Genomic DNA, 25,580 nt, shown 5'->3' on the forward strand with positions numbered 1-25,580 from the left:
ATCATGACCCCAGATACTCATATATTCTTTCTAATCCTAACACTTGTCTACTCGTATCATGAGGCATTGGGTAGATCAAAAACTAAAAGGTGGGCACCTGGGACAGGGATTATAGGTTTCTAGGTACCAGGGTGCAGAGGGTACAACTTGTGTATGAACTCTGAAAGGCAACCACATTCCTACCTGACTTTATGAGTGTCATTTGTCTCATGCTATCAAATGCTGTTTTTGCAAGATCAGTTAGTCAGGGAAAGTGTCATTTTGCTGGCCTGACCTTCACCTCGCGAAGATGAGACCAGCTGACCCACGTGCTGCAGGGGTGACGTCTAAGCACCCACCAATCCCATGTGATCGACACATATGGATCCATACAGCACTGATGATACGACCCAATCGAGTTATGGGATTGTACATTTGTAATGTGATGTCACTTATGACGCTTTATGCCTTTTTAAAGTGCTTCCCGTGTATCTGTTGGCAGAGCACTCAGTCTCCTCCCTGCATAGAAGATCCCTCTCTGTTCACAGTTCTTCCTGAGATTAAATACTCGGCACAGTAAAAAGGAGTGTGTTTTTCCATCGACTTGGTCGTTCCAGCGAAAATCACCATTACCTTTATGAAAAAACAAAGATGTGTCACTGTTTGATGACATTAAGTCAGCAGTAATAACAGTCTTTTCCGCTTACATGTAGGCTGACACAGTGGTCTGGTTCCGGAGATTTTCCTCAGCCCGGGAGTCCTTGTACCACAAAGGGGAGTCACTCCCAGTGAGGTCTTGCTTGCCCAAGCTCCTAAGGAGGGTTATGTGGAGTGGGCTCACCTCCCTAGCCTCACATGGGGACGAAACGACCAGATTCATCACAATGCACAGCTCCAAGCATACCGGAGTGCATGGAAAAAGGGGCCCTGCACAACCCCCTCTCTCTTGACCGGGTCATAACCATGACCCTGTCCTATCACCCTCCTCCATAGGATTTTGTCCCATCAATTTCTTCAGGACAACTGGGAAAATATTGCTGGTGAGATTAAAGGGGTGCTTTGGTGGCAACTGTAACTAGACGCCAAATTGGTCTAACTATGCATAATAGGGAGGGGCTGGGGAAGGCTTCACATGCTCACGAACGGCAAGTTGTTTACTGCTATGGCATTAGTGACAACCAAGTGAGTTGTGTAGAGGGACTGGTGTGCTTCAGATGCACCTACCATTTATGTTTAGAAGTCCCGACTAGATATAGAAGCACGAGACATGAACAATTAATTCACAAACGGAGGGGATGTCCAAAGAACCATAGAAGATGTAAGAGAAATGTCAAAATGTAGCTTAGTCTTCTCTTTGCTGGGGATCGTCCTCTATCAAAAGAGTGCCATTTACAGAGCTGGGGTACTCAATGGTGTCAAATTGGTTATATGGTAAAAGGAACAGATTAGGGGGCGATAGGGTTTTCATTCACTGTTTATATATCAAAAAATGGCAATACATGTGCATTATAAAGAAATAGACAAAAAAGGCTCAATTCAAATATAGAAGTAAGCATAAAATTATAATTTTGAAAGATTGTTGAAGTTCCAACTTTTCGGACCAGAAAGCAGATTTGTTCTCCTCTCGCAAATATATTAGAATAGGCTTCTGCTTCTTCTTAGCCAAACTTTTCAGGCGTCCTATCCAGCTTTGCTTGGCAACTCTATCTCAAATGGAATCTGCTTACCAGGATATTCAGGAAGCTCTGTTCCAGCACTCCCCATTGGAGCTTGCTTCATAGGGTGAACTTCGGCTGATCTAAATCTATTTTGTTTCCCGCCAGCAAATCCTGGTTTCAGCGTCACTTGCCTAAACCGAATCCTAATTCTGATCTTTTTAGCTAGCTCAATACACTTCTTCCTCTTAGCTTACAAATGTTTTTCATTATGAAAAGAGAACGGAAATAAATGAAATGGTGATGGCATAGCTTGTAATATGGATGTCCAAGTCAAAACAAAACCCAGCCATCCCAAAGCAATACTAAGCCAGCCAGAAGTACTTTGCACGATATCTTACCATTCTTTTCTTTGAGAAGACACAGCAGAATGTCATTACGAAAGGGAAACCATGAATTGTTGGTCTAAATTTTTTTTCCACATGCAACTGGCTTTTGAAAATAGCAGAGCTGAAAATCCAAATTACACTGCAATGGGATCTTCATAATAGAGCAATACAATTCACTTTTAAAATGCATTCTTTCAATGGGAATCTACATAACAGCCCATCAGGCAGCAGCTCAATTCTTACTATTTACGAACAATTCATGGTATATTAAAAGAAATCCATGCACAATTTGATATGGTTTGTAAACACAGTAGCGTGCATGTAAATGTACCACAGACACAAATGAAGCACAATTTCAAATGAATAACCAAATCTAATGATATGTATAAATACGTAATGTTTTAAAAGCGAAACGTGCAAATCAAATTCTGCACATTTTGGTTCCGATTTAGTGAACATTTCATTTCTAAAATGCTAAGCAAACAAAGTCTTTCCAAGAGGCCTGTGTCAATAAATTAATTTTGAACTAAATAGTGTTTTTCATGCTAATTATATCTGTGCACATTTGCAAACAGTATGTGTGAATGGGTATGCGCGCATGCGTGTGAAGCTGAATAGTAAATAGTTTAATTGATTTCAGACAAACAGCCTGGTATGCACGGAGGCTTGAAAGAAGCGTATGACCGTTCAGATCTTGCTTACATAAAATATGTGACAAATAACTTTGGAAAGAGTAAAACACAATATAGGAGGAAATGTCTTAAAATGTATACATGAGAAATGGCGATTACCATCTGCAGGGTCTATAACACTTGGACGAGCACATAAGAGTATCTAACATGATAATAACAATATGGTAGAGGAAATGCTGAAAAAGCAGGTGACTGTTAATGAAAGTCCAGGTATATCACAAGATTGTAAGAACAAAACCACATTGAAAAGAAAACAATGGTCTATGCCATTTTGAAGACTTAGAGTACCAAGGAATCATACACAGATAACCTACTCGCCTCTTCTGGATAAATGACGTTATTTAGATGCAGATGCTCTGTGCCCAATGGCTGAACAACAGAATTAAGACTTAGGAATAGTATTAAGGAATTACACGGCATGATGAAAAAAAGGATTGGATGTCGGATTGCATAAATAATTTTCTTCATCTCTTAGCCCAGGTTTCAACACACACTCAACCAGATCAATAGATTTTGAATAGTTGAGCCTTGAAATTAAACTATCCTGTAGGGCAAAACGTTAAATACACAAGAAAAAATAATCACGTAGTTTGTTTCATTTAGAGGCACGTGGTGCAGACAAGTGTTAAAAACTAAAATCTCAGCAGTGCTCCATTTATGCTTCAACAATTAGACCTTGGCTCATGCAGGGAATATCGATTTGCTAATGTTCAGTGGAGTGCGCAGGAACAGAACAGAAAATGTATCGTACCCACAATACGGAAATTGAGTCAGTGACAACAAATAACATACATTGGACCTGTTAGTACAATTTCAAAGGACATTTCAAACCTACAAGACAAAAATACACCAGCAAGACCTATAGAGTTACACAAATGAAACATTTCAAATGCAATACCTTCATCAACATTGTAAGATGCCTTTTCCCTCCCATCTTCAACAATCCTTCCCGGAAGAGTCAACCTGTAGGAAGAATAGAAATTAAGATTTTTTAACTATATAGCTCTGTCTTTCATTTTACGCTATTACTATGCTGTACATAAACAAGAGGCAGATTCTTTTCACTTTCGCCACATTTTCTTTGCAGTTTATTGCAAATAGATTGCACTCTATGGGGTATGAAAGGTGTGCTCCTTTTTATGCGTTTTCCCCCCCTCCGTTACTGGACATAATTGAAGGTGTGTTATTCTAGCATGCCACGCAGGGTACAGAATTGCGGGAGCTATTTCGCTAATGCTTGTAGCCTACACCAACAGCTACCAGAAGCTACTTTTAACTCCCCAAGTCAACTGGTACCATACTAACATACCTATATGATATCTACTGGTATATACGTAATTACATCGGAACACGAAATCATGAATTCGAAATTGTCGAATTCGAAAAGCATGCCTCAGTGTAATCCTGCATTAGTTCTGCCACATTACCTTACCCGCTATCCCCTGACCCCCACTACTTAACTTTTGACGAAACACCTTCTTGTGTGCTGCCGACTCCCCTGTCTTCCTGCAACGCCAGTTCTCTTCACTTTCGTGGATGTGAACCGGCGCTGCAGGGTCTTCTTTTTTAAATAAACATTGTATAGAAAGAGGGGGACACCCCTGCAACCTCCAATCTCATAGTGAACAAGGGTGCAGGCGAAGCCCCCGTGCCCCTTGTTCGCTATAATGGTCACGTAGGTACCATTAAGTGTTTGGGAATGTGTTGTGGTGGGTTGGAAGAAGGAGGCAGTCACTATAGGGACATTATTTATTAAAACATTAAGGACAGGGCCAATCTTTCCCTAATGATAGAGGGGTATCCCTGTCTATGTAATTAATTTAAGAGGCTCGTCAGTCGCCCGGAAGCCCCAAAGGAATACGTCCACAGTCCAAAACTAGTTCAAACTGACCCTGCCACTATCTTAACCAACTTAAATTAGACCAGGAGAATATCTCCCCTTTCCTGGTTGTATCTACTTTACTCCAAGGTTCTCTTTAGTACAATATCTTTAAATAGTCACTTATGATCTTCTGGTGCACTTGGATGTTATCCCCTCTTTAAGGACAGATTTTCAACACTCATTTTTAGCACTCTTTATTTTACTTTTATCTAGGCTTGTATGCCTTTCTGACTCTTGTAACCCAGGCCTTTTTAATTCACGTATACGTTTTTGTGACTCCCCTTCTCCTGTGGTTGCTCAGTTGTATTATCTCTCCTCTTATCTGCTTTACTTAATTTTACTTCACATTCATATTCATAGAATTCTCTCTTGCTCCACGCTTTACTTCTTAAACCAGGGGGTACTTTTCCCCCTCTTCCCAGGGTGTTGTGCCCAGTTCCTAAGGACTTTTCTTTCCGGCGTATTCGTTATTCTCTTTATCGCATTAACATAGATCCACTTAAATTACATTTCTTTATAGTCCGTACTCGATCAATTTTACTGGGACGAGTGTCTCTCGCTCCATAACGATGCCCTGGCAGCCTCCTGGTTCCCCCATTCTCCCCGTTACCGCTGTATCTGCAGGGGAACATTATCAGGCTTGGGACTCGGTCTGGTTCTCTTCCTCCGCTCTGGATCTCGTGCTGCTCAATGTGGTATGTTTCCCATCCTGTTTAGATCGAGTGTTAGTGTAGGGTGTCTTGTTGACTCCCCATCTGGGTGGTTTTGGCTCTGGTCAACAGGCCCATGGCCCACCACAAAGTTGTTGTGGTCACGCAACCACCAGGATTAGAATTCTTTGCTTCTCTCTGCTCGCAAACGCTGGCCCTCTAGCGTTTCCCTCTGGTGTTCAAGACTCCTCTGAAAGTCACAGGCTCGGCGGATCGGTTCTGCCTACTCCAGGCGTCACATTGTCAGTGGGCTTCCCCCGCTTCTTTTCTCTCTCCCTCAGTGTGTGCTTCACCGTGCTGGCTGTCTTAGGTCTACTCATTTCATTTATATGTCTTTGCTTAAAGAGACAGATCCTTTTCCTTGTGCATAATGATGTATTTTAGTTTCGTCTTCAACCAAATCTCTGGATCTTATAATGTACTTCACATGGTCCCATATATGCTAACGGTTGATGGTTTAGGTTGTTTCACATAGGAACGGGAGTCCTTGTCCCCTCAGGGGAGTCTCTCCCCACGAGGTACCACTTGCCCAGACCCTTAGGAAGGGTCTTGCAGAGCGGGCTCACCTCCCTAGCCTCAAAAGTGGGAGGATGCCCCTTGGCGATAAAAGACGAATAGCCTCGATTCGTCACAGTGTATAAAAGTGCCTAAAGGATACATCTAAACGATATGTAAACCAGAAAAGAACATATGTTAAAAGGTATAGCAAATAGTGCTAGTCAGGATGTCAGAATAAATTAATGCAAAGTCCTCTGTCTGGAAATCCTAATCTAGCCTAGTCACTCTCCCCATCTTCTGAAACACAAAACCACCAAGACACATTTGGGAATTCCCCAAGGGAAGGGATGGCTGATGGCACAGTTCTAGACCATATAGTTCATGGAATACCTTCCTGAGTTACAGCCAGGTCTCTCTCTCTTGCTTTCCAATCATATATAGGTATAGTGTCTTTTGCCTTATTTCCTCACCAGTGCTTTTCTTTGAGGTCATTGTTCCCTGCTGTGGGACTCTGCTTCTTCTGGCTCGCCATTCTGGGCATTAGCAGTCCTCTTCCGACCCTGGGGCTTTCTAGGTCTTGCTTAACACTGGGGTCAGTCGCTTCTTCTCACCCCACTCTGGAGCCTCTTGCGTTACTCTACAATCTGGTGGTTTTGGGATGCTTCCCCCATTCTGGGGTTTCTCAGTGCTCTCCCCGCCCTCGGGTTGCTCTCTTTCTCTCACCCAACGCTTGGTGTCTCGGCCTACCTCTGGTTCCCTGTAGTCACTGCATTTCTGCATCTCTTGAGCGGGGCTGCTTGGGAGGACAGTGGAGTTGGCCTGCCGCTGAAGTGCAACCTCATTGCGTCCACATGGTTCTGCGTCATCCACTGTTGGCTCTCCTTGCTCGCTTCATGCAGGGAAGAGGCTGCTGCTCCTCAGGCCACAGCGCTCTAAAGTTACTCTTCCTCCATGCCCTGGAACCAGACTCTACTGATCGTTACTCGGTGGGTCCGGATGCCCTCCGCAGCCCAGCCCACGAGTCGAGACGCCGCCTCTGGTATTGAAGTTCTTCGGCCAGCCAAACTTTCTCCGAGTCTTCTGGCTCAATTAAACTCTGCAGGCTTTTGTTAGCCCCTCCTGATTGGTTCATGTTCCAACGTGCCAGGAGGCGGTGCGTTCGCCTCTCAGCTATTTTCTAATAGGACTGGGGAGGGTTGAAATGAGAAAGTCAAAATCAGCCATTACAAAATGGGTTCTAGGATTATCGTATGCCTTAACTCCCACATCTGTCATAATGGTGTTAATGTCTTGGAGGGGTGGATTTGTGACATGTATCCCGCTCAGGGGTTTTCCTGTCCCCTAATTGGGGCGGCAGGGGGGCGGGGGGTCACCTCCAGAGGGATCCGTCTTAGCAGTGTTAAGCTTAGCAAGCTCACCTCCGTACTCCCAAAGGGAGGAGGAAATCTACAAACAATAGGAATTCTTCTAAAGAAACCCTGTACAGGTCAGATTACCATAAGGTGTGTTTTTCTTGTAGGCGCTGGGCACCATGGGAGCATTCGTTCCCACAACTGCTTAAGGGCCAACTCTATTCTAATATCACCACCAAAGTATTGCACAGCAGCGTCAGATTTTGTGGTAGTTTCTTAGTCTGGTGATCCCTCTGACCTCTATGCTTTCACCACTCTCTTTCATGCCCTCCCCAGCTTCTCCCTCTCCATATCCTGCTTTTCCTCCTACTATTCAGCTACTGTGCATTTGGAGGGACTCCACTTAACTCTATCCTCCACCTCTGCTGATGCCGTAGTCGTCCTGCGCATGTGCAGTACCACACGCATCTTGTCCTAGAAAGTAAACCAAGCTTTTGTCCTGTGCTGCTTTTTTCTTCTTAAGCACTTTGCCAGAGCAACCAACTCCTAAAAGAGTGAAACACCTGCACAAGAGGAATCCAGCCTCACACACCACTATAGCAATCCTCTAGTCGAGAAATCGGGGGCTGGGGATCTCTGGGGACCAGGGTAAGCCCCCAGCTATGAGATGTGACCCCCTGAACGTGGTATCTGGCGGATCCTACAGAGTTCCCTCAGGCACCCATAGAGAGCCAATCAGGCACCCGACAGTCATATTCATGGAGGATTCCAAAATGTAAGCCACCATAGAATGTATTGCCTTAAAAGTGAGGAAAAGTGCCCTGTAGTGCCACAATTAGAGCAAGCAAATACCGGGCCATAGAAACCCTGTGAAAATGATCCTAAGAGAAGGTTTACACAAGGTGCTATACAGATAAGAGTTTAGCTGCCTCCTCTGAGTAAGCTACATGATTTTCTCATGGAGCAGGACTCTTTGGTTAGTGCAAATACACAGGCAACAGAGTGGAGTCGAAAGAGGAATGAGCACCCATGAAAAGACAGAATCACATATCTGTATGCCTTTGTAATTCATTTCATGGTCGCTCATTCTTCATTGGATTCTGCAATGTACTCCAGGGTGTGTGCCCAACATCTGCGCTCGCTGAAGAGTTAAAAAATAAAAAACGTTTTTATTGGTTTTTATAAACAACTCATTAACCAACAACCAACCATACAATCGTACATACAATACAACACAGTAGGCGAGAGTGTCATACAGCATAGTGTCTACTTATTGCGCCTTCAGTCTTTGTCCCGTTTTGCATTCTCTTGTGGATTGCTGGTGTTTTCCTTTGGGAGGGGGGTGTGACTGTGGAGCTTTCGCTCTCTGACCAGGTACGTGACCGCGGTTTCCTTATTCGCTAGGGCTCTCCAAGTCATGCTCAGCCGGGAGGAGGGAGGCAAACATCTCCTGCACTAGTATATTCCATGCAACTATCCTTTCACTGCTTTTGTAGGCGTTAGGGAGAATTCTCTTTTTAGGCTGAATTTCCTAACCTAGTGAGTCCCCCAGCAGCTTTGCTGGATTTTCTTGTTTTTTTCCTCCTGCCAAGAGCAAGACTCTTTTTCTCCCCCTCTTGGACATGATTCATGGTATTCCTTTGACTGGTAATGTGTTTTATGGGCTATGGGGTCCTTTACTCCATAGGGTCTCATGTGTTTTTCCTATGTGTGTTACGCAGCACCCTCCGTGCAGTAACACAGGGGTGTCATAGTGACACCCCACCATAGACTCCATACCCTGGGACTGACTACTGTCTCCCAGGGCATGTAAAGTCACCATTGGCTTTACTCGTCCCAAATTATTAACAGAAACCAGTACAAACCATCATATTGTGGACGTACTGGTCGGGGCAATTCGATTGCCCCGGGGTTTGTTAGACGATGGGGCACGTCTCCGTCCCCCCTGATCGAGTTTTGGCTGGTGGCAGTGGAAACTACTTTTTATATTCGACCGCGAATATTTTCCTATGGGAATTTCCCATTATTCGACGCTACCAACTTTAATTATTTAATTCTCATAGCCTCGAATATACAGCCGGTTTATTTAATTAATATTAATTCTCTGGTTGGTATTTTTGGCCAAGACTCGATTCTAAAATGGCGTTGTGTTCTCTTATGTGACTTCAACCCAAGTCGAGCCCTTTGTTACACTTTTTGGCGGGCTTCTCCACAGACGCCTCCAAAAGTGGTGCCACTGTCTGGGTACCACAGGGGGTGCGGGAGGGGGTTTAGGCACCCTGGACCGAGTTACCTAGGTAACTCAGGTCGCACTCTTGTGTGATTGGCCCAAGTGGTGAGCCGGCCGGCTCACCACTTAGCATGTTTGATTGACAGCTAGGCTGAGGGAATGGGGGTTTTCTGCATAAAAGCAGGGCTTTGGGGACTGGAACTTCAGAAGTCGCCACAGGACCTGAGAATCCGAAGAGGGAGAAGCTGAGCCGACCTACCACGACGACACCACCGGTGGAGCCCTGCAGAACCGACTCACCACTTCCCGACGACAGAGAAGATCTCCCGGCTGGAGAGGCTTCTTCCCCTGACTGGTGGGCACAACCAGTTTTCCTTTCTTTCTTCGCACCCCAGCCCGGTTTGTGGTCGAACTGCCCGTGCCAAGCACCCCGGAAGCCGGATAGCCACTCACCACTGACCAGCAAATCGCTGGACCGCTCCTTGTACCTGAGAAACTCTGCGGCTAGTTTCTTCCCTGGCAGTGCAACGGACTCCCGTCTTCCTCCACAACGAGATCCTCTCTTCCCCCGGACGAAGCACCGACTTGCACCCGCTGCCAGGAACTGCCCCAGCTGGAGCGTTCTCACCACTTTAAGGTACCGTGTCCGTCAGGCCTCCCTTTCTAAAGATTGCTACAAGGTAATAATAACTCCTTAACCTTCTGGACTGGGCTGGCCGCCTTGACCCTCTAACTGGTCCCTTTCTGTGGTCCAACTCCTTTTTGAACCTTTACAAGACCTTTGTGCACTGCAACCGTGTGACCTTGGACACATTTCGTTTGGATCCTCTGAAGGTGGATCCGGCCTCTTGAACTCTAACTTCACGGTTTACTTTGCCTTCCTCCCTTGTTGGGTTCTTGAAAAAGTGTTGGGATCTGTTTCAATTTGTTCTCTGCTTTTCTCTCCCTTTTTAAAATGAACTATTAGAGTGCCATCTACGTTAAGCGCTCACCGCTGTCTGAAAATAAGTGGGGCTTTACTGAAGACTTGTCTAATATTCTTTTAAGGGAGTGTATATCTTTTAGTGACCGTGTTTTTGAATTGCTTATTATTAGTGCCTGTGTGTTTTTCTAGATGTTTTAAATAAATAATGATATCTCTTTTACACCAAGCCCTAGTCAGTGTTTACTTGTTTTATTGTGTGCTCTTGACCTATTGTGAATACTCTGTATACTGCCTAACTCTTCTTGAGGGAAGTCTGACTGCTCAGCCACAGCTACCAAGTGAATCTGTGTGGTACAGACTGCTACCAAGTGGGTTTACTGCCAAACACCTGTAGTCCTAAATCTTTTGCAGTGGTCCCAGAGGGAACTGCACAGGTTTCTGCCTAACACTGGTGGCAGCGGTGGGATTTGTATTGAGTATACACTCTAGAGTGCTTGTTGGACACTTTAGGACAACTAACCACAGAGCTTAGCACTAAAAAGCTGATTTTCTAACTATGTCTGCTATGGAGAGTTATACCCTAGAATCATTGTCTGCCAAAACTGCTGATTGCTTAAAAGTATTGTGTAGACATAAGAACCTCTCTGAGAAGGGCAAGAAAATGGAATTTATAGAAAGATTGTTAGAAAACCAAAGTCTGGGTGGTACAGAGGAATCTCCACCCCCCCGCCCCCCCAAGCCCAGTCAATGTAGAAAAGAATGATGGTATTGATCAGAATCAAAGTCTCTAGAATGAGTCAGAAGAGGAAAGTGAACCTAAAGAAGTTAGCCACTCTGAGCCTCTGTCTGCCTTACCTACGGTCCCACATGTAACCCTGCTTTTGAACTTAAAAAAATGAAGCTTGAATTAGAGTACAAACGTTTTGTAGCTCAATCTGAAAGAAACCAAGAGCTAGAGTTCAGAAGAATGAATGCCCAGGCTGAGCAGAAGCAAGCTGAGTTAAGACTCAGAGAAATAGAGCCTAATCATGAGTTAGAAATGAAAAAGTTGTCTGTGGGACCACTGCAAAATGCTTCTCTCTCCTCTGGTTCTTCTAGGAGTTCCAGTCCCAAAAGACCCCGGATGCCTAAGGAATTAGTGGGTATGTATGAACCTAGATTGGATGTGTTGGATTGGTTGAAAATGTTTGAATATAATCATGGGCTCCAGGAGATCACAGGGAATGAGTTACTTCCCTGGTTGTTCTCTAGGCTTCCCCCTGTTGAAACTGATGTGGTAATGGAGTTGGGGGAGGTGGATAATAAGGATTATGAATGTGTGAAGCTAGCTTTGATAGCTAGATTTGGGAAGACCCCTTCCCAGTACCTTAAGAGGTTTAGGACCCTCAAAAATCATGATGGTACCCCTTGGGCTACCTGGGTGAGTGAAAGTTTGAAAAACTTAGAGGGATGGATTAAGGGTTACAAGGTTAACACTTATGAAGGAATGAAGAATCTTGTAATGTTGGAGTCAATTTATGATGCCTGCTCTCCTGAGCTCAGACAGCACTTGGCTGATTCAAAGGAATTAGATTCCAGGAAGTTAGCTAAGGCTGCTGACTTGTGGGTTGCAAACAGGGCCACTCACTAGGATTCTGGGGCTACTCAGAAAAAGGATGAGAGGAAAAATCTGAAATAGGACTCCAAAGAGAATTCCAATAATTCCAAATCCAAAGAGGGCCCCAAACAGAACCAAAAGGGTAAGCCACCAGGGAAACCAAATCAGGCTAGTGTACCTTCTGGTGCCAAACCAGAAGGAGGTCTGAACAAGCCACCATTCCAGAAAGCATTTGGTAAATGCTTTGTTTGTGGCTCTACTGACCATGTGAAAGGAGATCCCAGATGTAAGGATAAACCTTCAGGGGTCCAGCTTGTCTCCTTAGCCTTCGCTCCAGAGGAGGAAGTACAAATGGCAAGTGGAAACTTTCTATTAGTGGCTGATGAACCCATTGGAGTCTCAGCTAGTGTTTCTTTAGTGTCTCTGGGTCTGTGGGAACAACAGAACTTAGATGTCTATAATTCTATCCCAGATAATACTAAAGAGTATTATAAGGACACTGTCCAGGTGAATGGTCAGGAGACTCCTGCCATTAGAGACAATGGGGCCAGCATAACTGTGGTGGACAAATCGTTTTTCCAGGCTGAGGATGTTGCTAAGGCACCCAAACGCCTCACCAAGGTAGCTGGAGGGCCTGTGCAGATGCTTCCCCAATTACCAGTTCTCATCCAGTGTAATGACATGACTGTGAAGATACCGATCAGCATACATAGTGAGGTGCCAGGAAGGGTTCTGCTGGGTAATGACTTGAAAACTCTTGGAGTAGTGTCACATACCCCCAGAGCTCCTAGTAAAAGGTTACAGGAGCTCACCAGATATGCAAGGGAGAGAACCATGAGTGGTACTCCCAAGGAGATGATGAAGAAAGAGATCACTCCTGCTCCACTAAAGATGTCAGCTGCTGTCTCTAAGAAACCAGAAGCAAAGGGGAAACCTAAGACTTCTAACAAGAAACCAGCAGTCAGCACTCCAGTGCAGCCAACAAGGACTTCCTCTAGGTTGTCCAAAGTTACACCCGTAACTCCCCCTCCAGCTGAGGCTGAGAGGGAGGTACAACCCTGTGTGGTTGAACTAGACTCTGAAGACAAGCTAGTGGAAGGCCAGGAACTCATTGGAGATCTGGATCCTGTTGACCATCCTGAGCTGCAGTCTTTACTGGCAGAAGGTGGATCCAACAGGGCAGACTTCAGTAAGGGACAGAGAGAATGTCCAACTCTGGAAGGTCTTCGCCACCAGGCAGATGCTCAGGCTGAAGGGCAAGAGCCTGGGAAATATAGGTTACACTGGGAAGATGGCCTCTTCTACAGTGAACCAACCGAGTCTGCACCTGGGGACCACAAACGACTTGTAGTACCCCAAGAGAACAGACCACAGTTCTTGCAGTTAGCCCATGAGATTCCTTTGGCTGGTCACTTGAGTTTCAAGAAGACTAAGGAAAGGCTCTCACTCTACTTCTATTGGCCAAAGATGGGGGCCGAAGTAGACAAATACTGCAGGAGCTGCCACACCTGCCAGACTTCTGGTAAGGTTGGCTCCAAGAATGTGGCACATTTAGTGCCTCTCCCAGTTGTGGGAGTCCCATTTGAGAGAGTAGGGATTTACATTGTTGGTCCACTTGATCCTCCAACTTCCTCAGGCAACAGGTTTATACTTTTTGTAGTAGACCATGCTACTTGGTACCCTGAGGCAATTCCTATGAGGACTGTTACAACTCCGGCTGTGGCTAAGGCCCTCCTTGGTATTTTTACCAGGGTTGGGTTTCCTAAGGAAGTAATCTCTGATAGGGGGTCACATTTTATGTCCCACTACATGAAAGCCATGTGGAAAACCTACAGAGTTACTTACAAGTTCTCAACCGCATACCACCCTCAGACAAATGGACTGGTTGAAAGGTTCTACAGATCCATGAAGAGCATGATAGGTGCTTTGGAGGACCCCCTTAAAAGAAAGTGGGACCTTCTACTGCCATGCCTTCTCTTTGCTTATAGAGAAGTCCCTCAGGAGGGAGTAGGTTATTCTCCCTTTCAACTTCTCTATGGTCATCCGGTCAGAGGTCCATTGGCCCTGATCAAGGAGGGGTTAGAGAGTGCTCCTTCCACCAAGCCAGTCAGAGTGACTGACTATGTGATAGGTCTCCGCAAGAGAATGTCACAAATGATGGCAGAGGCAAGTGATAACGTGAAAGCTGGACAAGCATTGGTCAAGCACTGGCATGACCAAAAGGCTAACATGGTTTGAGTTTACTCAAGACCAGCTAGTTCTCGTTATGATTCCCACAAGGCAGAGGGCCTTGCAAGACAAATGGATGGGACCCTTCAAAGTTGTGGGTAAACTTGGAGAGGTCAACTATCTGGTGGACTTGGGCAACCCCAAGGAGGCTCCAACAGTCTTCCACACCAACAGACTAAAAGCATATGTCTCCAGACCTGATGTAGGAGCTTCGCTTCTAGCATCATCAGAGGAAGAAGAAGAGAGTGAAGCTCTTCCTGATCTCCTCAGAGGCTTACCTTTGGACGAAAAGATTGAAGGAGTAAATCTCTCTTCAAATCTGACACCTGAGCAACAGGAAGAATGCAAATCTATGTTGAATCAGTTTGCCTCTCTGTTCTCACTTTCACCAGGCTTGACACCTTGGGGACAGCATGACATACTCACTGGTGACTGTCTGCCAGTCAAAATAGAGGATATCGAATGTCAGAAAATGTAAGAACCCACATCAAAGGTGAGGTCAACAAGATGCTTGATCTCGGGGTAATAGAACCCTCTACTAGTCCATGGTCTAGCCCAGTTGTGTTAGTACCAAAGGCAGGATCTAAAGAACTTAGATTCTGTGTGGACTACAGAGCTCTTAATGCAGTCACCAAGACTGATGCCCACCCTTTGCCAAGGACAGATGAGTTAGTGGATAGACTTGGTGCAGCCAAGTTCCTCAGCACATTTGACTTGACAGTAAACAGTATGGAACAGTAGGCACCTCTTTGTAGTGCCCTGTTCCATACTGTTGACTCGTCTAGTGACCATAGCTTCATGTCTGCCCACAATGCTTCAATCTCCGGGCCTGTTTTGTACTTCCAGGCTACTATCTCTATTCGGCGCATTAAGTCCTTCATTTTAGGCAGATGCGCTTGCTGCCCATTGTCTCTTGGGAATAATCCTAGCAAATAGGATTCTGAGGTCCAAGCATGCATGTGAATGCCACCTGCAGCAGCTTTTGTTTTGATTGGTCTCGGAAGGACAGCTCATGGGCAACATGCTCGCCTTGGAAGCAAGACAACATGGAGCAACACAGGTTCGATCCCTGGGTCCGTGCTTAGAAACCTCTGGGTATTAACCGCTTTATAAATAACCCATCATATATCATTTGTTCCCAGAAACTCACTATCACTGAGCAGGCTGAAAACATATGCAGCATATTTACCTCTTCCGTTGCATATCGGGGACAAGTCTGTGTTGTCTTGCCCCCCCCATCTTGGATATTCTGCTCGGGATGAGCTATGCTCTCTGCATTACGTATAGTTGCGTTAGTTGTAATCTGGCATTTCTGGAAACCTTTTCCGTGTACATCAAGGTCCTTTCCCATTCTGGGTCTGAGAGTTTTCCCAAGTTTAGATTCCCATTTCCCACGTGCGAGCAGTTCTGTGTTGTTCTGATTGTGCAGTTTGTACAGTCTGGACACAGTATGGCCTCCTTCTGCCAAATCGTGCCATGCGTCGAGTACTTTATTCATTCCTTCTCTGGTTTTGAGTCCTGGCCATCTTTTATTCATCGTCTTCACTATGCATTTGCATGGTAGGAATTGGCCTTTGTGTATATTCTTTTTCATTAGGCTGTGGAACTCCATCCACTGCCCTTCTTTCCATAGGTCTCCTACTTGGGCTATTCCTTTGGCTTCCGCGTGTGTTTGGTATGCATTAAGTGTCTCTCATAGGTTATGAAGAAGTCCTGCTAGAGAGAGAGACACGTACTGAGCACGGGTCTGAGTTTTTCAGGATCTTCCATGCTCTCTGCCATAGGGTTAGGTCCAGTGTGACGAGTAGAGGGAGTTTCTGGTGTAGCGGCTTTTTCATCCTTAAAACCTACAAACTGCAGTTGCCCTGCCAGGTAATACAGCTCAAAATGCAGTAGTTTGATCCCACCCTGGTCGTAGTCTCTCTGCAGTGTGCATAGAGCTAATCTGTTCCTGCCCCCTCCCCACAGGAATTCCCTTATTGTTGTATTCAATTGCTTAAAGAATTCTCTGGATATGTTGTAGGGTATGTTGGCGAAATGATACAAGAGGCGGGGAGGGGGGACTATCATTTTCAGCAGGGCTGCCCTGCCCGGCATCCCCAGGGGCAGCGTCTTCCAGGAAGTCATAGAATTTGTGAGGTTCCAAATTGCCACTAGTGTGTTCCCTCGGTGTGATGCTGCTGGGTCATGGTGTAGATCGATCCCCAGGTAGCAGAAGGAGGTCCGCGTCCATTTCAAGCCCAGGTTAGGCAGGTGGTCCATTTTTTGCTCTTTAAGTGCCGCCAAAGGAAACAAGGAGGATTTATCCTTGTTGATACATATGCCCGATAGTTTGGCAAATTTGGGTATAACATTCAATCAGTGTGGCAGGTTATCTTCCAGATTATTGACATACAGAATCATGTCATCAGCATATAACGAAATTAGGTCAGTGGTGTCACCTATGCTTATTCCTGTCCTGCCATATTCCTTCCTGAGGAAGGCTGCCAGTGGTTCCAAGGCCAGTAGGAAAAGCATTGGTGACAGTAGGCAGCCCTGCTTCGTGCCTCTGTGTATTTCCCATTTTGCCGAGACATGTTTGCCAGTTTTGACCCTACCCTTGGGTTTCGTATATATCAGCGTGATCCACCGCAGAAAACTTGTACCGATCTCAAAGTGTCCCAGTACTTACAGCAGCCAGTGCCAGCACACTGAGTCAAAGGCTTTTACCGTGTCTAGGGAAGCAACAAGAATTTCTCTTGGTCTATGGTTGGTTTGGTCCATGACGTGGTGTAATCTTCTCAGATTCCACGTACTGTTGCGGACGAGATGTATCGCATTTGGTCCGGGTGCACCAGGGTATGTATGACCTGTTTTATCTGTTGGCCAGGGGGCCGTGAGGATCCTGCTATCTTGTTTGATCATAGAGAGTAGTCTGTATGATTCACAGGCAAAGGGTGGCTTCCCCAGTTTCAGAATGGGTAGTATTAGTGACTCTTGCATACTGTCCGGTAGTCGGCCCTATGTATATGCTTCTTCGTAGGTCTAGAGTAGTTTAGGTGCTATTATTGCTTTATATTTCTTATAAACCTCCTCCGGTACTCCGTTTGGACCCAGTGTCTTGGCCGTTGGGAGGTTAACGATTACTGTTTCCAATTCCTCTATTGTTAGTGGGGCATCTAGAACTACTATCCGTTCTTCGGTTAGCTTCGGTAGTTCAATTTGAGTTAGGGCCACGTGTATATCCCTAGTTTCTGTGCTTAGGCTCGGGCAATATAGTTCTTCATTAAATGAGAGACGATCTGATTAATATCCTTCTGGGTTCTGACGATTTCCCCTTCCCGATTTCATATTGCATTGATTGGGTCTGTTCGTACCTCTTGTTTGGTTAACCAAGCAAGTAGTCTGCCTGGGTTATCGCCCTCAGCTGGCAATTTCTGTACATATTTCCCATAATCTAGTATCCCCAATTGCAAAGAGCAGTGCATTGTAACGTCAGTGCTATTAATGCAGCTGGTTCCATACCGGTTAGTCCGGCTTCCCGCTCATCTTTTGCTATGTCCTTTTCTATGTAAGACAGCTCCCTTAGCATGCTCTTTTTAAGGCTCAACATTTTCCCCAATTGCTGCGCCCCTGACCACTACCTTATAGGCATCCCACAGAGTTCCCAGCCTATCTACACTTCACGTGGTGTGTTGAAAGTATTCTTCTATGGCCTCCTGGTTGTGTGCATCCATATCGCCAGTAGCGGGGCATGGTCCGAAAGGGTCTGTGCCTTAAATTCTATTTCTGTGAACTCACGTAGGGTTTGTGCCACGGTGAAGGGGAGAGAGAGAGAGAGAGAGAGAGAGAGAGAGAGAGAGAGAGAGAGAGAGAGAGAGAGAGAGAGAGAGAGAGAGAGAGAGAGAGAGATAGATATGTGTGGTGATATAGTGGGAGTAGCCACAGCTCTCATTTTGTTTTTCTCTCCAGACATCCGCCAAACCCAGCTGACTTAGGAGTATTAAGGCTCTTGCCCGCGTGGCTGGTTTTCTGAATTTGGTGTCTGACATGTCGGATTGAGTGTGCAATTAAAGTCCCCGCCCCAGATGTATATCGTGCCTATATATGGGGAGAGTGGGGGACAAGTGTCCTAAAGAAAACCAGTGGCATCATGGTTCGGTGCATTACATGTTCACCAAGCACACTTCTCTATTCTCTATTAATCCATGCCCTATTACAAGCCTTCCTTCTTTGTCTTGGTCCACAGTTATGAGCTAGAAGGGGACGTTGGAGGTTATGCACAGGGTCACACCTCTGGCGTAGGCGGAGTAGGTTGATCTGTATACTTTACCCCCCCCCCCCCCCTTATCTTGCAATCTTAGACTTTTCTTTTTTGTCAGGTGCGTTTCTTGCAGCAGTGCCACTTTAACTTTCCTTCCGTTTAACCATGCATACATACATCCTTAGTCTTTTTACATAGTTGTTCAGCCCCTGTACGTTCCATGTGACTATATTTATCCCTTCAGGACTTATCAATGCAGTTTTTCCTATGGCCTGTCCCTTTGGGCCCATTTGCTCCGTCGTGTTCGCTGCCAGTGTCATTTCTTCTGGGGTCCTCACCTTCGGACACATAGCTCCGGGTTTGTCTCTGCATCTTCTTAGACTGTTCCGCCTCACTTTGTATCTTCGCTCCAGTTCTTCTAGCTGCCACTTGCTACTGCGCCACGCACAGTGTTCTCTGTGGGCCAGTCAGAACCTGTGCACCATCTTGCTACGCCTCACTCCGTGTCCACACTGAAAGCTGCCATGTGCCGGCCTCCTCCTCCTTCGTGCAGCTCCGACGCTGCATTGTGGGATTTCAGCACAAATGGCACCGATTTCTGGATAATATGGAAGGATGTATCGGGAGCTCTGAGATTCAGCTGCCTTACTGCATGGCTGGAAGCCACGCCCCGCAACTGCGCTCCCTGAAGAGTAATGCTCATTTAACAAATTTGGACACTTCTGCGAGTATACCCCTCAGTTTGTTATGGTACCACCAACTCATGCAGGCATTTCGGCAACTCCTACTGGCAGAGAACGGGTAATGTGTCTTGTGTGCTCTGTTGTATATTGACATGGTCAGTTGTTTGATCCTGTCACGAAGGAATTGGGAGCTCTCACGCCCTAGGGTGCAAGGCCTACCAGGGTGGAACCCAGAGCCAGTCCTAATCGAGAGAGGGAAGGAGGAGTTTGGGTGGGCCTAGATACTAGATATTCAAATTCTGTGCAGTCCCAATTTTTTCAGACAGTTGTGTACCAGTTAGTTAGTGCCTCAGGATAATCTGCCGCACCTCTCAGACATTACTGACCAATTTTCCACACTATCCGTATCAAAGTACACCGCAAGAAGTCCTGTCTGTTCCAGCTAGCAGGACTCAGATCTCAGACAGGAACAACTCACACACCTGGAACTGCAATGGGTGATTGATACCTTTCGCTATATGGGTATGAATGTGTGGCATACCACTGAAGAAACGCACAAACAACAAAACACAATGAGGGCTCTGGAAGGGGTGAGGAATTCTATGGGGTTCTGGGAAACACTGCCCTTGGGGGTCACAGGCAGAGCCGCACTCCTAAAAATGGTGGTACTCCCCCACCTCCTATTTACTTAATTAATATACCTTATAACATAGCTGGGGTGTTTTTTCAACAGACACACAATGGGCAGAGAATTCCTGTGGAAGGGAGGGAGAAACAGAATCGCTCTACGGATCTTGCATAGGCACTACAAGGGGGGCGGGATGAAAGTACCCCATTTCGAGAGCTATTATCTGGTGGGGCAACTGCAGTTTGTGGTGTCTTGGTTGGGTGAGGATGTTCCACAAGACACTGCACTGCTGCATCCAATGCTAAAGAGATATTTCTTGAAAGAGATTCTATGGGTGGGAGACCTTCCCCTAACCAGACCCTCTCGATTATTGAATTTGGGCAGAGATATGTGGCGTAGAGCCTGGGAACTCCTGGGAGTATCAAACCCATGCTCTGTGCACGTCCCTCTTGCAGGAGTTATTGGGGAGCAGCAGAGTGCGGTGGGACAGTATACAAAGCATTATTTGCTTATTAGAAGTGTGCTGCAATATAACATCTTATATATGGCTAGCATGCGTTCAATTGTTATATGAACAGTCATTTGCAAAATGCATCACTAAATCAAATGCAGCTAAAGATGAAGAATGCATGGAAGTTTAGACTCTTACAGTGCCTAAATGCCAGTTGTTGGCACAAAGCACTGTTTTGTATGCCTTTATATGCATCATCAATTTCACAGTGGCAAGTGTAAAGTGAAGATGATTTAAATCGTGCCCACATTGACTGGGTTGAGTGCACTGGCCCCATCTTCCTTTTTTAGCTATTCTATTATCCTCTGACATTTTTACTACCTAAACTGGGCTGCTTGACAGTTCAGCCTTGGGTCACTTGCCATGCCGCTACCCTTTGCACCGTTTGTGATACTAGAAAACAAATGTTACATGGCACCCAGCACATATGGTGATACCATGGGCGAATTCGCAACTACTGTAGCCAAACGACGGACGGTCCAGCCAAGGGAAATGTCGATGCCTTCTTCTCAAACAGCCTATAAACCAGACCAGAGTTACTTTACTTGTGGGAGGATACAAAGCCTGGTCGCCGGCTTAATAACTCATCTTGGACCAGGATAACCTCCTCCACACAATCGCAGGGAGATGAATGCATGGACACTCATCCCTGCCTGACGTCATATGGAATAAGACTTTCCGGTCAGGGGTCAAACACCACTGCACTCAACGCCACACAGAACCACATCATCAGGTGCCCCGATACGACGCGGGCAAGATGTACGTGCTGAGCCCCAGTATGCTTGCGTTCGTCGCGCCTGATTGGGCGTTTCCAAAGAAAAGGGGCTGTATCCCAGCGGCCAGAGATGTTCTAGGGCCACCCTCCATCACTGTTAGCTTCACCCACCTTCATTCTTCGCCACTCTCCCGCAAGTGAACCCTCGTGTGTGTAATCTAATAGCTTAACCCCCTTTTGACTGGATCTCCCAGTGCCAACATCTCCCTTTCACACAGCCTTAGCTTTACTTTTGGAAACTGGTGACTGGGACTGTGTTTCGAATCTCTTCATGTTTTCAACGTATTGGAAACACATTGCCCCTGGTTTTGTTTGATGTGTGGATCGCAGAGTATCTATTCTCTGAAGCAGTGCTTTTGATGCTTTTACATGCAAGGACCGGCAATCATCCACAGGATCTAAGTTTGGACCATCAAATCTGGGTCTACTTTCCGGTTTTGTGTATATTGCGTTCTTCCCAGACAGTCGTCATTAGTCCCATAGGGGGTGGGGGACCTCCCTATGAGATCAACCCGCCGAGTACCACCCCCAGGGGTCTATCGGGTAGCAGCCTCAACTACCTGGCCTCATTGGAAGGGGCTCCCCCTTAGTTAGGAAGGGACGAGATCCAAGGATTTGTCACAGTACTCGAGTCCCATTGTGGGCACACAGCCACATTGATCACTACAAAATGCCTGAACATACTATGCAGCAATAACCCATCCATTTCTACTTACAAAAGTAGACATGTTGGGTTTGTCTGCACAATCTCTCAATCCCCCCCCTAAAGCTGAATGCGGTTCTCGGATCGCCCCCTCCAATGCCTTGTGCAACTTATGTATAATAAATGTATTGCTTTCATTACATAGTGACATCAACATTCGGTTGGTTTCTTGTGAAGAAGAATACCGCAGCAGTTCTTCCCTACCCAAGCTAGAACAAAAATTGTCTCATTTAGAGGGCATACCATCAGGTACCCATAAGATGGCTTTTTTAACATTAGGACAGTCTTTTCTCAAAGTTTGTGAATCGTCTGCACCTTTCTTTTGCAGCTGTGGGAGTGGAAGCCTTAGGCCACCTAATCACCATCTACCTTTTGATCTGAAGGGATTGGACGTGTTCGTTACTCATGTCAATTTTGATACTTCTGAAGGCGCGTGTGGATTCTCTAAGGGCTACATCCATTCTACACACCTACACACCTACACACCTACACACACACACACACACACACACACACACACCTACACACACACACTTACTTTCTGGTACTAAAGAGATTAATTTTCACATCTCTAGCTGTCACATGGAAGTAGATTACCTTGTAGTCTTCTATCCTTCATTACATTTCTGATCGAGAGTGATGTGATGGTTTCACATTGTAATAGAAACACTTGTGCACAGGCGAGTTATAAATGGCATATCAATAGGAACTGATGCAGATTGGATGACACCATAAGAGGGCCATCAAGAATTCTAGCGAATTCCAGCAGAAAGTCAAGATAGTAATGCAAGTGAGGCATTGCTTCATACACGTAGATAAAACTAATGCTGCGCTTGAGTTTTAGCCCACCCCTCTAACAAAGGGGATCTCCTAAATGTGTACCCCAAATGACAGTGGGGCAAAGTCTCTCAGCAGACACCGGAACCTCCACGATGTTAGAAATTATGTAAATCTACCAACCACTAGCAGGAAGGATTGTGGGAGAGGGAAAGGAATTCCACTTGGGAGATCGCACAGACAACAACTCATTCAGATTTCCTAGCGAGTGAGTAGCAGATCACAATGGCGATGGGAGCAAGTTTAGGCTCCCATCAAGCGGATGACATTAATATGCTTGGTGCGGGCATAGTTGAAGATTCTTCTCATGAAGAGTAGCAGTAGCGGAAAGAAAGAGCGGACAGCAGGAACATAGCACCCCGAGCCTTAATATCCTCCATCTTGACCACATTACAAATGCTTATGCCTACAGCATACAACCGATTCTTAACAGACAATAGAAGATCTCACCTTAGCCAGAGTTACTAATCGCGGGCCAGCACTGCGGAGGGAGATCTGCAAACTTGTATCAGTGACATACTAGGAGTTCGGATAGCCCGTTCCCCACAGCCGCCCAAGCTAATGATTATTATGACGGTAGCACTTTAAGTGTCAAGTATTAAAAATGTATTTAACATAGGCAAAAAAGTAGAATTGAATGAAAAGACAGAAATCATATCTCAAGTAAGTGAGCCGCCACAAGGCGACCTGCACCGTATGATTTCACTGTTCCCCTGGCAAACATGTTAATGTGCCTTATTGCATATGCCAGCTTCACAAATTTCCAACAGCGATCAGGGAGAAACACTATATACTTCAGTGTACAAGACACGAACGTAAATCCTGATGAGCTGCCAGAACTCTATCAGGCTCCTGAGCTGATTGCTATTAGTAATACCGCTCAGAAGCACTGAAACCGTCAAGAAAGCGCACAGACACAGTTGTCACATGTTTTATGAAAGTCAGGGTAGAACATATTTACAAGCCAAAGGAAGCTATTTGACTAAACGTATGTAATCTACGTACTACTCATTTTAACATAGTGAAACTACAAACATGCCAACTTTTGTGTCACTACCTATTGAAATGTTGCATTTAGTTTGAAATGCATTCGACAAAGGCCCATTCTAAGCACATTTTGACTTGACAGGTTAATGTTGCATTGCTTCGCAGTATTGCTGAACAAAGTAAGAGATGCACGTGGCCTTTTCTGCATTTTTCTTTTAAAAAACAAAACAAAAAGAAACTTTGCAAGTATATGTGGGAATGTTTCTACATGTCCTCGTTTTCACATATAAAACATTACGTATTTATACATCTCAGACAGTTTATTCATTCAGAAATTAGCTCACTTTTAATAGTACACACACACACACACACACACACACAGCTAATACGTTCAGGAAGCAGGTCAAATATTGCAAGATTTTACTGGTCTACAAGACAAAGTACTTACAACAAAAATAAATTAGTTTAAAAAGTCAAATGGATTTCTCCATTATAATGAATATATTTGCATTGTAATTTGTCCATTTAAAAAAAGTCAATTGCCTATGGAGAACAAACTCGCCCAACACTTGAATAATTCTTGATTATATAGGATGGAACCACTTAACTATTGAATACCCAACTTTTTTCACTGTAATGTCTTTTAAAATAAAACAAATAAAAAAATAAAATGGTAAACCCGGCTCATTTCCACAATCTTTTCACAAAACCATTATTGAACAATGAAAAAGTGTCCAGAAAACTAGGAAAAAAGATGAAGTATTAAGATTTAGATCCTAACATCCCATGGTCAAGATTGGCTGGCAAGAAAATAGGTGGTGTTTAGCTAGAACGAGGGTAATCCAGACGTAGACCCCTTGGGTAGCTTGATTCCAATAGCTACTTTGGTCTCTCCAGGCCAACTGGTGAACACAAATATACCCATCTGATTAATAACTCGGTGTCTGAAAATTTGCATAAAAGGTGCATTATTAAAATTCTGGAAGACATGTAAACATAGATGGCCATATGTACTGCACCCAAAGTTATAGTTGCATATACTTTGGAAGATAGATGGCTCCTGGGTCACATGAGTAAATCCTGGTCAGAAGAAAATTCTGACACCTAGGAGCTACTTCCAGCTCCTGCTCTAGGAATTCCAAAGCCGAAAACCTGCATTATTGCTTTTAGTGAATGTATAGAAATCCTATTTCAGTAAATGCAGGCATACCAAATGGTTGTACAAGGCTCAAGATGTGATGAAATCGCACTTCCGCCCCCTTTGGACCTCCTGGTCCGTTCAACAACGTGCCAGAATGCACCCCACACCCTCTCAACATGGCAGACGCCGCTCCTTGATCAGCGGTATAGTTCCTAGCTCGCCTAGATAAGCGGCAAGCCCCTGCGGTTCTGCACGTGTCAATGCGCTCACAATTCCTTGTTCGAGTGTAGTTCCTCACGCTCGCTCCTAGGAAATTCCTTCACCTCTTTGTGCATTCCTGGTTTTCAGCGATCGTGTCTTCCCTGGCTGTCCATCCAGGACTGCTCTCGTGGTTGCTCTCGGACCGCCTTACCTGTACCCTGGATTCCCAGAATCTTCCGGACCTCGACTGTCGTTGCGACTCAACACGTTCCGTGGCTCCCCATCCATGATTGCTCTTGCGGGTGTCCTCGGACCGCCTTACGGACCTGGACTGCGGCCACAACTCACCGCCATCCGCGGTTCTCCATCCAGGGCATCTGCAGTAGCCTTCGGACCGCCACATCGGCCCAGACAATTCATCAACTGAACGCTGAACTCTGTGTTACCTGCCATAGACAGTGTGGTGTCTGAAGAAGCCCGTCCTTACCTCCACGAGACCCGCACCGCCAGGAAACGCGGACAGCCAGATCCAACAAAAAGAAGCTTACCAAGCCTAAACAGGTGAGCCCTCAAACCAGTCGTGACACAAGATGGGTAAACAAACATTAAAAAAAGGCAAGCTGGAAAAAAATATGGCCAAAAAAGCTACAGAGACAGTAACAGAGTCTTTACCCAGTTTCTAAACTGTAAAAGATTAGCCATTTCCCTTATAAGTTCTTCAACAGACTGTGTA

The 25,580-nt window shown here is 45.4% G+C and overlaps 1 protein-coding gene across 5 annotated transcripts in view; it reads right to left on the reverse strand.

Moving 5' to 3' along the window:
- The window catches only part of SHQ1 (SHQ1, H/ACA ribonucleoprotein assembly factor), a 671,809-nt gene that overhangs the window by 559,829 nt on the left and 86,400 nt on the right, over positions 1–25,580 (reverse strand). For all 5 annotated transcript variants that reach the window (XM_069643203.1, XM_069643202.1, XM_069643204.1 and 2 more), the window contains one exon: positions 3,614–3,678. In XM_069643203.1, the coding sequence (XP_069499304.1) occupies positions 3,614–3,678 (65 nt within the window). The remainder of the gene's footprint in view (positions 1–3,613; positions 3,679–25,580) is intronic.

The sequence above is a fragment of the Ambystoma mexicanum genome, chromosome 2p (assembly GCF_040938575.1).
Source record: "Ambystoma mexicanum isolate Mex_15411 chromosome 2p, UKY_AmexF1_1, whole genome shotgun sequence".
NCBI classification, from domain to species: domain Eukaryota; kingdom Metazoa; phylum Chordata; class Amphibia; order Caudata; family Ambystomatidae; genus Ambystoma; species Ambystoma mexicanum.